Source organism: Ascaphus truei, chromosome 17 (genome assembly GCF_040206685.1).
Source record: "Ascaphus truei isolate aAscTru1 chromosome 17, aAscTru1.hap1, whole genome shotgun sequence".
NCBI classification, from domain to species: Eukaryota; Metazoa; Chordata; class Amphibia; order Anura; family Ascaphidae; genus Ascaphus; species Ascaphus truei.
This window is the reverse complement of record NC_134499.1, coordinates 9,212,032-9,223,754: the sequence shown is the minus strand read 5'-3', so window position 1 is coordinate 9,223,754 and position 11,723 is coordinate 9,212,032. Positions and strand designations below refer to the sequence as shown.

The following is an 11,723-nucleotide window of genomic DNA, read 5'->3' as shown; positions in this document are numbered from 1 at the left end:
TATAAAGTTGGGTCGCCTCCTGGGCCCTGATTTACCGGCGCTCCCGGATCTCTATTCAGGATGGCACAGGTATCCATCTACAGCTTAGGAACTGTTCATTTGACAGTCAATCAACAGCTAAGGGAGCTATATAAATGTAAGGACAGGTAACACCTGCTTGTATGAATCCAATGGACTTCTTCTATATCCTCCGATGCTGCCGTTCAGGATGCTATCGGCCAAAGCTTCGCCATTTGAAGTCAATGGGGAATTTCGGGCAAAAATGGTCCAGTTGGCCACCTCCACGGATATAGAATTGGCCCCTAATTGCAATCTGTTAACCCACCAGGACTATGGTAATTTATACCCGTACGGCCTCCCGGCTCTGAGCTCGGCCCCCGTCGCCTTTCTCTTCGGAGCGTGGAAAACCTGTTGGCGGTGACACCCTGAGGAAGGTGGGCCAGGGACCCCAAGCTTCATCTCTCTCATCCCAGGTCCGTAACCCTTTTCTGTACACTGATCGGCAACTAGATTCCTTAATGCTGAACTGGCAATGTAAAATGTGGTGTCTGACGTGCTCCCACTGCAAAGGGCAGCATGGAAAGGGGGCGGGGGGGGGGCGGGTTTGAGTTAACCCATTCACTGCAGCTTGACCCTACCTGTCTTTCTAACTATCGACCCGTCTCCCTCCTGCATTTCGCCTCTAAACTCCTTGAACGTCTTGTATTCGCTCGCTTGCTCCATTTTCTCACCACCTATTCTCTCCTAGACCCTCTACAATCTGGCTTCCGCACTGCTCACTCCACCGAAACAGTCATAATTAAAATAACTGACGACCTCCATGCTGCCAAAGACAGAGGTCATTACACTCTGCTCATATTACTTGACCTCTCCGCAGCATTTGATACTGTGGAACACCCCTCTTCTCTTTCACATTCTCCATACTCTTGGTATTCGTAACAAAGCTCTATCCTGGATCTCCTCATACCTCTCCCATCGTACTTTCAGTGTCTCTTCTGCTAACACCTCCTCTATTGATCTCTGTGGAGGTACCCCAGGGCTCTGTCATGCACCCCCTTGTCTTCCCTTCCCCGGCTGCCGCGCGCGCCCCCCATCCCCACCTTGTTTCCGCGTCAAATGATGCCGCAGGGTTATGTGACGTCACGTCACATGGCCCCACGATGTAATTTGATGCTGCGTTGCAATGGTGACGTGTCACACAGCTGGCTGAATCCCGGTAGGTGGAGTGTTGCAGGGGCCTCATGCGATCCCCTGGCATTTAATTAAATACGTGCCTCTGCAATCGCCCGCCCCCCCAGAACAATCGCCCCCCAGTTTGCGCACCCCTGCTCTAGGTGACCTAATCACATCTCTTGGGTTCAAATATCACCTCTATGCTGATGACACAAATTTACTTTTCAACCCCTGACCTTACACCTGCTGTACCAACCAAAGTTTCTGAATGTCTCTCTGCTATATCATCCTGGATGGCCCTCCACCGACTTAAACTCAACATGGCTAAAACAGAGGCTCCTCATACTTCCTCCCAAACCTGGCCCTACTGCCTCCTTCACTTCCACATTACTGTTGGAAGTTCAGTCATTCACCCAGTAGCCCAAGCACGCTGCTTAGGGGTCACACTCGACTCCTCTCTCACATACTCCCCTCACATTCAAAACGCATCTAAAACCTGTCACCTTTTCCTCCGCAATATCACAAAGATACGCCCTTTCCTCTGTTGCTCGACTGGTAAAACTCTGACTCAGGCCCTCACTATCCCATCTCGACTACTCTAACCTCCTGCTGTCCGGCCTTCCTGCCCCTCACCTGTCTCGCCTACAATCTTGGGATAGACCTAAGGCTAAATCCTAAATATCACAGAAAGTTAATGATCTGTTAGGGGTCTGAGGTTTTCCAGCAGATGGGGACAATGGGTAGACTATGTTGTCCAAGTGGTTCTCATCGGACGTCCCATTGTATGTTTCCCTTCCTGCCCTGTAGACCGAGCTCATCTCCCGCATGGAATCGCTAGAGAGCAGGTTCCAGGATATGGAGAAGGGTCTGACCCAGCTACACATGGGAGAGACGTCAATGACCGAAGAAGCACGAGGAGCTGAAGGGGCTGGGCTCAGCCGGAAGGAGGTGGTCCAGGTCTTTACGGAGCTGTCCAGCCAGAGAGAGGTGGCCCTGAGAGAGGGGATCCTCCAGGAAGGGGCAACCAGGTCTCAGGTACTACAGCAAGAGGGCTGTTCAGATAGATAGACAAAGGTAAAGGGAGATATCTAAAGGTATGGGTGGTGGATATACAGATAAGGGAGATCTACATATATACAAATATGGGAAATGGACATCTAGCTGACCCTTTGCTCCCCCTCTCCAGAACGACCTGAAAACCCTCAGAGAGGAGCAGCACGGAAATCTTCAGCAGATTCAGCAGAAGTTGCATCGGATGTCCATGGTAAGTGAGACATACAGAAGAGGACAACAGTTATATGTTCATAGAACTGGAGATGGACATGACGTTGGTTAAGGCACCACATTTATTTAGGATAAGAGTGAGGACTTACTTTGCAGCCTATTATGTATTCAGATCCTAGGGCAATGGTTTCAAACCTTTTTTTTTTTTTTTGGTTAAGGAATCCTCTATGTTGTGAAATTCTGAGGAACCCCGACCTTCTCTAATAGCGCGTCTGAGATCAGATACACTGTAAGGAACCCCAACCCTCTCTAATAGCGCATCTGAGATCAGATGCATTGTAAGGAACCCCAACCCTCTCTAACAGCGCGTCTGAGATCAGATGCATTGTAAGGAACCCCAACCCTCTCTAATAGCGCGTCTGAGATCAGATGCATTGTAAGGAATGAAAAGTTCAGTCCGCGCTCTGGCTCTTTAAACTTGGAGTGTTGGTCCCTCTCAGTTCTCTTGCTGCTTCTGTGTTTATGAGGTGTCTCCCCCACCTCCAAATGTGGTCTACACCGGAACCCCGATGGTGATACCAATATCAGCAAAACAAGAAAAAACACAAAAGCGCACCAAGATGAGAGATAGATATTGTATTAGCAACAAATAATAAAATTAGTAACTTACATATAAAATTTCTTTAATAATCCCCGATTCTGGTGTCTATCACAGGAGTAGGGCATCACATAGGAAGTATGAAGGGTAATCTCAGTTCTGAGAGATCAGACCCGCGCGCTGGGGCTGTCTCTGTTCACTCTCCTGTCCTCCACGTGTGGTAGCGTGGTGCAGAGTGTAGCACACATGTGCAGGAACCGGGGCCTTCAATAGGTGTCCTTAGGATGCCTGTCCGTTTTTGATAGCATAGAAACGATCGGAAATAAGCAGGAACGGTACACTTGAGTGTGTACTGGTGGTGGGTAGTAAAACCGCCAGCCACAACAGTCGCGACGCGTTTCGTTTAACAAAGTAAACTTCTTCAGGCATTGTAAGGAACCCCAACCCTCTCTAATAGCGCGTCTGAGATCAGATGCACTGTAAGGAACCCCAACCCTCGCTAAGGCATCGCGCACGACGTGCGTGAGCGTTCGTCACAGATGCCTGGCGGCCGATACTAGTGTTCAGTATTGAAACTACCATTGTCTGCAAAGTGCGGCGTCAGTCGCGGGAGTCTTTTCAATCTGTGATCTCCGACTGCAGCAGCGTGACGTCAATCTCAGCAGCCAATCAATGTCCAGACGTTTACATTGATTGGATGCTAAAATTGAGACTCGGCAGTGAAGACGGGGGACGGGAGATGGGTCACCTGCAATTGTCTGTGCGCAATACATTAAAGTAAGTTGGTGTACACTGTGTTGGAGCGTTGCTCTATGAAGCGTGAGCCTGAAGCTGAATTTCAGGTAGAGATATGTACAGATCAGTTATGCTGACCTGTGAAGTGTGTAGATACACCAATTTTTTTCATGCCCCCGCCACGACCCAACTCCTGCAGCTTGGGCACAGATCGCTGGGCTGCAGGAGCACGCGGCGGAGGCGCACATGGAATCGGGTAGCAGGCAGGGTAGCTCGGCCTAATAGCGCGTCCGAGATCAGATGCATTGTAACGGACCCCAACCCTCTCTAATAGAGCGTCTGAGATCAGATGCATTGTAAGGAACCCCAACCCTCTCTAATAGAGCGTCTGAGATCAGATGCATTGTAAGGAACCCCAACCCTCTCTAATAGAGCGTCTGAGATCAGATGCATTGTAAATTCTTCTGTATTTGGTACAATTTTCAAATGACCTGAAATTGCAGGGAACCCTTAAGCGTTGTCCGGGAAGCCCAAGAATTTCTAGGAACTCCTGTTGAAAAACATTGCTCTAGACCAGGGGAGCAGAAACTTTCCCTGCCTGCTCTCCCACCCTGCTCGCACCCCCCGCCTTACCTTGTCTTCGGCATGAAATGACGCTGCGTTGCCATGGTGAGCATCGCCGGAGACAAGGTAAGTGAGTTACAGGGGCCTCACGCGATCCCCCGGCATTTAATTTGCCTCTAAAACCGCCGTCCCCCAGTTTGCGCACCCTTGCTTTAGACAATGAGTGGCGTGGAAGGAGGAGGGGAGGGAGGCGATTTCAGAGAAGACGGGGAAGGGAATTATTGATGTGAAATGAAGTGGGGGAGCATGTTGTAATCCCAAATTCATGGGCTTTAGCCTAATTCAAGAAGACTCGTTTATTGGCGTTTCCTGGTTGTTTCCGCAGGATGTGGAGGGTCAGATTCTGCAGCTGAGGACAGACAATGAAAGGTAAAGTCACCATGATATTAATCAGTTATCTGACGTGTAGCACGGTGACCCTGGCTGGGAGATCCAGGGGACCTCTGTGGTCTAAATTGGCAAAGCCCACCTGAAATTGCCGTGTGTGGGAAAGAAGAGTCCTGACGTGTAACTTGCCTTCATTGCCCTTCTATATCCAGCCCTCCCCGGGACCAGGTCAAGGAAGACCTCATTAAAGAAGTGGTGCGGCTGGAGGAGCAGCTGTCCGGCCTGAGACAGGAGCTGGCGGCTGTGAGAGACACTCAGGCAGATGTGTCCCAGCAAGTGGCGGCTGTCCCCGGGCAGATAAGGGGAGTGAGGGATGAGGTGAGTGGGCTGTATTATAGATCTCTTCCCGTGATCACTCTGTGCTCTCATCCCATGATCACTCCGTGCTCTCTTCCCATGATCACTCCGTGCTCTCTTCCCATGATCACTCCGTGCTCTCTTCCCATGATCACTCCGTGCTCTCTTCCCGTGATCACTCCGTGCTCTCTTCCCATGATCACTCCGTGCTCTCTTCCCGTGATTACTCTGCGCTCTCTCCCCATAATCACTCCGTGCTCTCTTCCCGTGATTACTCTGCGCTCTCTCCCCATAATCACTCCGTGCTCTCTCCCCGTGATTACTCTGCGCTCTCTTCCCGTGATTACTCTGCGCTCTCTTCCCGTGATTACTCCGTGCTCTCTTCCCGTGATTACTCCGCGCTCTCTTCCCGTGATTACTCCGTGCTCTCTTCCCGTGATTACTCCGTGCTCTCTTCCCGTGATTACTCCGTGCTCTCTTCCCGTGATTACTCCGCGCTCTCTTCCCGTGATTACTCTGCGCTCTCTTCCCGTGATTACTCCGTGCTCTCTTCCCGTGATTACTCCGTGCTCTCTTCCCGTTATTACTCCGTGCTCTCTTCCTGTGATCACTCCGTGATTACTCCGTGCTCTCTTCCCGTTATTACTCCGTGCTCTCTTCCTGTGATCACTCCGTGATTACTCCGTGCTCTCTTTCCGTGATTACTCCGTGCTCTCTTCCCGTGATTACTCCGTGCTCTCTTCCCGTGATTACTCCGTGCTCTCTTCCCGTGATTACTCCGTGCTCTCTTCCCGTGATTACTCCGTGCTCTCTTCCCGTGATTACTCCGTGCTCTCTTCCCGTGATTACTCCGTGCTCTCTTCCCGTGATTACTCCGTGCTCTCTTCCCGTGATTACTCCGTGCTCTCTTCCCGTGATTACTCCGTGCTCTCTCCCCGTGATTACTCCGTGCTCTCTCCCCCTGATCCCTCTGTGCTCTCTCCCCCTGATCCCTCTGTGCTCTCTCCCCCTGATCCCTCTGTGCTCTCTCCCCCTGATCCCTCCCTCTGTGCTCTCTCCCCCTGATCCCTCCCTCTGTGCTCTCTCCCCCTGATCCCTCCCTCTGTGCTCTCTCCCCCTGATCCCTCCCTCTGTGCTCTCTCCCCCTGATCCCTCCCTCTGTGCTCTCTCCCCCTGATCCCTCCCTCTGTGCTCTCTCCCCCTGATCCCTCCCTCTGTGCTCTCTCCCCCTGATCCCTCCCTCTGTGCTCTCTCCCCCTGATCCCTCCCTCTGTGCTCTCTCCCCCTGATCCCTCCCTCTGTGCTCTCTCCCCGATCCCTCCCTCTGTGCTCTCTCCCCCTGATCCCTCCCTCTGTGCTCTCTCCCCCTGATCCCTCCCTCTGTGCTCTCTCCCCCTGATCCCTCCCTCTGTGCTCTCTCCCCCTGATCCCTCCCTCTGTGCTCTCTCCCCCTGATCCCTCCCTCTGTGCTCTCTCCCCCTCTCTCCTGCAGGTACAGTCCATGTTCCCTGCATGGCTCCTTGCTCAGTCAGACCCAGTGAGTGGTGGGAGACCCGGGACCCTCTCTGAACTCTTCCTGCGTCGGGACGAGCTGCAGAGACACCTGCTGGACCTGGAGAGGAAGATCCTGTCCGGGGTGTCTGCGGAGAGGAAGCAGTGGGTATCTCAGGCTCACAGCACCATCGGGGGGGAGCTTCAGGCTGGAGGCTTTGCTGGCGTTACCCACGAGGTAAGAGAGGAAGAGCATGGGGGGGGGGGCGGGGGCGGCACGCAACTCCTGTCCTCAAGGGCCACCAACAGGTCTGGTTTTCAGGATATCCCTGCTTCAGCACAGATGGCTCAATCAGTGGCCCTTGAGGACTGGAGTTGCCCCCCTGGCATAGCAGGATACATTCTTCCCCTGTCCCTTCTTCCCTCCCATATCCGTGTTTCCTTTCTCACGTCTCATCTCTTTTATCTCCTTTCTAGGAGGTCCACGACATTGTAAATAAAGCCCTCCAGAGATACAGCGAGGATAGGATCGGGCTGGTGGATTATGCTCTGGAATCATCAGGTGACCTTCCCCCTCATCCTGCGGCACCCCAATACCGTCCCGCTGCTCCCAACGCTCTCCCCTTGCACTTCAACGATCTCTCCCTGCCCCCCAACAATCTCCCCCTGCCCCACACCACTCTCCTCCTGCTCCATATCATGCTGCCCCCCAACAATCTCTCCCTGCCCCCCAACAATCTCCCCCTGCCCCACAACACTCTCCTCCTGCTCCATATCATGCTGCCCCCCAACAATCTCTCCTTGCCCCCCAAAAATCTCTCCCTGCCCCCCAACTCTCTCCCCCTGCCCCTCATCATGCCCCCCAACAATCTCTCCCTGCCCCACAACACTCCTCCTGCTCCATATCATGCTGCCCCTCATCATGCCCCCCAACAATCTCTCCCTGCCCCACAACACTCCTCCTGCTCCATATCATGCTGCCCCCCAACAATCTCTCCCTGCCCCCCAACTCTCTCCCCCTGCCCCTCATCATGCCCCCCAACAATCTCTCCCTGCCCCACAACACTCCTCCTGCTCCATATCATGCTGCCCCCCAACAATCTCTCCCTGCCCCCCAACTCTCTCCCCCTGCCCCTCATCATGCCCCCCAACAATCTCTCCCTGCCCCACAACACTCCTCCTGCTCCATATCATGCTGCCCCCCAACAATCTCTCCCTGCCCCCCAACTCTCTCCCCCTGCCCCTCATCATGCCCCCCAACAATCTCTCCCTGCCCCACAACACTCCTCCTGCTCCATATCATGCTGCCCCTCATCATGCCCCCCAACAATCTCTCCCTGCCCCACAACACTCCTCCTGCTCCATATCATGCTGCCCCCCAACAATCTCTCCCTGCCCCCCAACTCTCTCCCCCTGCCCCTCATCATGCCCCCAACAATCTCTCCCTGCCCCACAACACTCCTCCTGCTCCATATCATGCTGCCCCCCAACAATCTCTCCCTGCCCCCCAACAATCTCCCCCTGCCCCGCAACACTCTCCTCCTGCTCCATATCATGCTGCCCCCCAACAATCTCCCCCTGCCCCTCATCATGCCCCCCAACTCTCTCCACCAACCTACCCCTGCACCTTCTTGACGTATCCTCTTCGCCGCTGCAGGCGCCAGCGTCCTGAACACAAGATGCTCCGAGACGTACGAGACAAAGACCGCTCTTCTCAGCCTGTTCGGAATCCCTCTGTGGTACCAGTCCCAGTCTCCACGGGTCATCCTTCAGGTACGGACCAAGCTACAGAGTCCTCTCCACGCCCGGGGCCCGATCATGTCATGTGATCACTCCTGAACCAATCAAATGGCACCCACACCCGTCACTATAAATATTATAGGGCCAAAGTGAACCAAGGTTAACGGCACGGACCTCATCAGCACCATTATAAACCAATCAAACGAATATTTATCCACATTATTCCCCAATCTTCTAATAGAAGCCAAATACGTTACAAACTTTACCTAATCTCTTTTCTGATGATACTCTTTGTAAACGGTTGTGTATATACACGGACAGATGGTTTCCTTTCGACGTGTCGTTGGCTAATGATGCCAGCGTAATTAGTAGAAAGGGCTAACGAGAGAGAACGATGATGACCCCATCACCTTGTGATTAAACCGACCCGAGGAAAATAGGAACAGACTCATTTGTACACAGAATGCAAAGAAGTGACAAATGGGGACTGGCTCTCTTGTCAGGGAACTAATCCCATTGACGCGTTGTTTCAAATACTTACATTTATTTCACTTCAAATATTTCATATTAAAATGCGCTTGATTTTTTAAAATATGTATATTTTAGCAATGGAGTCCTCAGTGCAGAGATGCGGTGTACAGGGAGAAAAATGGGGAACGGCACGTCCAAAAAGATTACAAACGATTTATTTGGTGGGTGACATAGGAAACATCAATGGTAGATGGGTTAAAGAAAGAACTCCGACGCATTTCGGATGTAGCTTGCCCTTGTCAAAGAGTACAAAGTGCAAGCTACGCCCGACACGCGTTTTGAATTTTTGGACGTGCTGTGCTCCCATGTTTCTCCCTTGCATGCTGTGCTCCGCATCTCTCCACTGTGGGCTCCCTGCTACTATTCGGTTATGCTGGGTGCTCGCCCTGGAGCCAAGAACTACAACCAGTGAGTAGTATCCACTCTTGGAGTCATGTTTTTATGTTGCCTATTATGATCCTACACTATTATTACACTCAAAGTAGGATCTCATATAAGTGTGGTGGTGAACAGGTTACATTAGCTTAGCTGACTGTGTTTCCCTTATTACCCATAAATGCAGCTTGGCGTTAAGCCCTTATGTGGCATTTACTAAATTATTTGTGGTTATCTAATGGATTACTGGCTTAATATGCCTTAAACTTATTTGAACTCCAATCGACATGTTATATTATCTGGCTCTATTTCTGGGACTTGAGATACATATTTAATCTCTGTTCAGATACCGTGTCGCACTGATCCTAGGACTGTCTACTTCAATATTTTTATAGTGTATCATTTAATTTTTGCTCCGCAGCCGGATTCGAACCCGGGGAACTGCTGGGCTTTCCGCGGCTCGCAGGGCTTTGCCGTCATCCGCCTGTCCAGCCGCATCCGACCAACGGCGGTCACCCTGGATCACATCTCCCGGTCCCTGTCACCGAAAGCCACGATCTCCAGCGCCCCCAAGGATTTCTCTGTCTATGTGAGTCTCGGGGCCGGTTCTGGGTATAAAAGAGGTGATCCAGGCGGCACTTATATATGTGTTTTTGTTTTAATACAGGCAGCCTCTGATTACCCTTATTAAAAACTAATTGCCTAAGCTGCCGATCAATTAGTTCTCTCCCATGGTCGATCAGCAAAAATCCTGCTTCCCCGGGTGCAATAAATGGCCGCCTTTTCAGTTTCAATTAATCCTTCAATCAGTGTAACTCGGCAGCTACAATGCACCCTTCTATTACCAAGGTAACATTGTCTGTTACAGTTTGCAGCTCAAACTGCTGGGAACATTGGCAACAAATTATCACAAACAGGAGAGTGTTGGAAACATCTTGCACTGCTGGGGAGGTGGCTAAAACCTGCTACAGAAATCAAAGGAGGCTCAGTATATGGCATTAAGTATTATCTAATACTACAGAACTGATTTATTTAAAAAAAACGCGTAGGATATTGCTTGGATTCCTCTTTAAAAGAACAGGCGTTTGCACAGGCAGCACCCCCCTCTGCCCTCCTTATCAGTCATAAGATGCAGGTTGAGTAAACAGTTGATGGACAAACACTCCACCCAATCAGAGGCCGCGGTGAAAAGAACATTCCTAATATCCAAAACACAAACAAAACAGATAAAGCAAAGATTTAAGTCTGGTTATATTTGCTTAAGGAAAACAATTTGCAATGTTGTATTATTTTTGGGGGGAAATTTAACAGGGATTTTTGCGGGAAGAACTTCCCGGTTTTAAAGGGGATTTAAATGGCTGTCCAAAAGGAAGCCACAACTGATGGTGTTGCAGCTTCGTATCGGTGAAAGAATTGGCAGCCATTTTGTTTCCCCTGAGGGAGATGTATACCCAACAACTTAACGGTAAGTATCTCGTGTACCGGGGGGTGGAATCCAGCGATCACCGACTTAAAAGGCAGGGAACCCGCGGTGCTCTGACAAACGCCAAAGAACTAACCTTCCTTCCTGTTTCCCAAAGGGTTTGGAAGAAGAGACACAGAAAGAGGGGCGGCTTCTGGGCCGGTTCTCCTATGACCAGCACGGAGACCCAATTCAGACCTTCCACATACAGGTAACATTGTGTAGACATGGCACACCGCTCCTGCAGCTGGCACCAGTTCTGTGCGCCAAATGCCTTATAGCAGAGAACGGCCACAACTCCAGTCCTCAAGGGCCATCGGCAGGCCAGGTATTGGGGGTATACCTACTCGTCGTGCAAACCCCAATGGTTCCCCGCTGACAAAATTTGCCAATATGACAGATTTTGCCAAAAAAACAAACATTCAAATTTTTTACTCAAAGAGCAACTTTATTCCTAAAAATGCCATTTAAAAATAAATAAAATCCAGGATGTTTGCGATTCTGACGAGTTACCTTTTCCTACGTTCCTCGTTTTTTAATGTACTTTATTAAAAACATTTTAAAGGGATGTGCTCTAGAACCGAACACGGGAGCAGACTCGCGCTTCTGTGACATGAACCCACACCCTCCCCCCGCCACATACACCGCAGGGCGAAGCTTGGTTATGGGCCCTTTCCTCGTTCTCTCTTACCTCGTTCTCTCTTACCTCGTTCTCTCTTACCTCGTTCTCTCTTACCTCGTTCTCTCTTACCTCGTTCTCTCTTACCTCGTTCTCTCTTACCTCGTTCTCTCTTTCCTCGTTCTCTCTTTCCTCGTTCTCTCTTTCCTCGTTCTCTCTTTCCTCGTTCTCTCTTTCCTCGTTCTCTCTTTCCTCGTTCTCTCTTTCCGACAAATTCAATTCCCACATTGTGAGCACCTTCACAGGTCTGCAACCCTGCCCTTCCCCATTATCTCGTAGCATGCAGTGCTTCCACTGCAGCCAGGGATTCTGGGTAATGACATGCAAATGAGCAGTGTCACCTTTTACTTTATGTCCATTTTAAAGCAGCAATACTACATTTCCCCCCCCCTTTTTTTTTTTCTCAG

At 50.9% G+C, this 11,723-nt stretch overlaps 1 protein-coding gene across 1 annotated transcript in view; it reads left to right on the top strand.

Moving 5' to 3' along the window:
- Positions 1-11,723, top strand: part of SUN2 (Sad1 and UNC84 domain containing 2) — a 33,841-nt gene that overhangs the window by 19,253 nt on the left and 2,865 nt on the right. The window contains exons 5-14 of the mRNA XM_075573637.1: positions 370-434; positions 1,981-2,208; positions 2,360-2,437; positions 4,680-4,723; positions 4,894-5,059; positions 6,531-6,767; positions 7,007-7,091; positions 8,187-8,302; positions 9,597-9,764; positions 10,756-10,848. Coding sequence (XP_075429752.1) covers positions 370-434; positions 1,981-2,208; positions 2,360-2,437; positions 4,680-4,723; positions 4,894-5,059; positions 6,531-6,767; positions 7,007-7,091; positions 8,187-8,302; positions 9,597-9,764; positions 10,756-10,848 — 1,280 coding nt within the window. The remainder of the gene's footprint in view (positions 1-369; positions 435-1,980; positions 2,209-2,359; positions 2,438-4,679; positions 4,724-4,893; positions 5,060-6,530; positions 6,768-7,006; positions 7,092-8,186; positions 8,303-9,596; positions 9,765-10,755; positions 10,849-11,723) is intronic.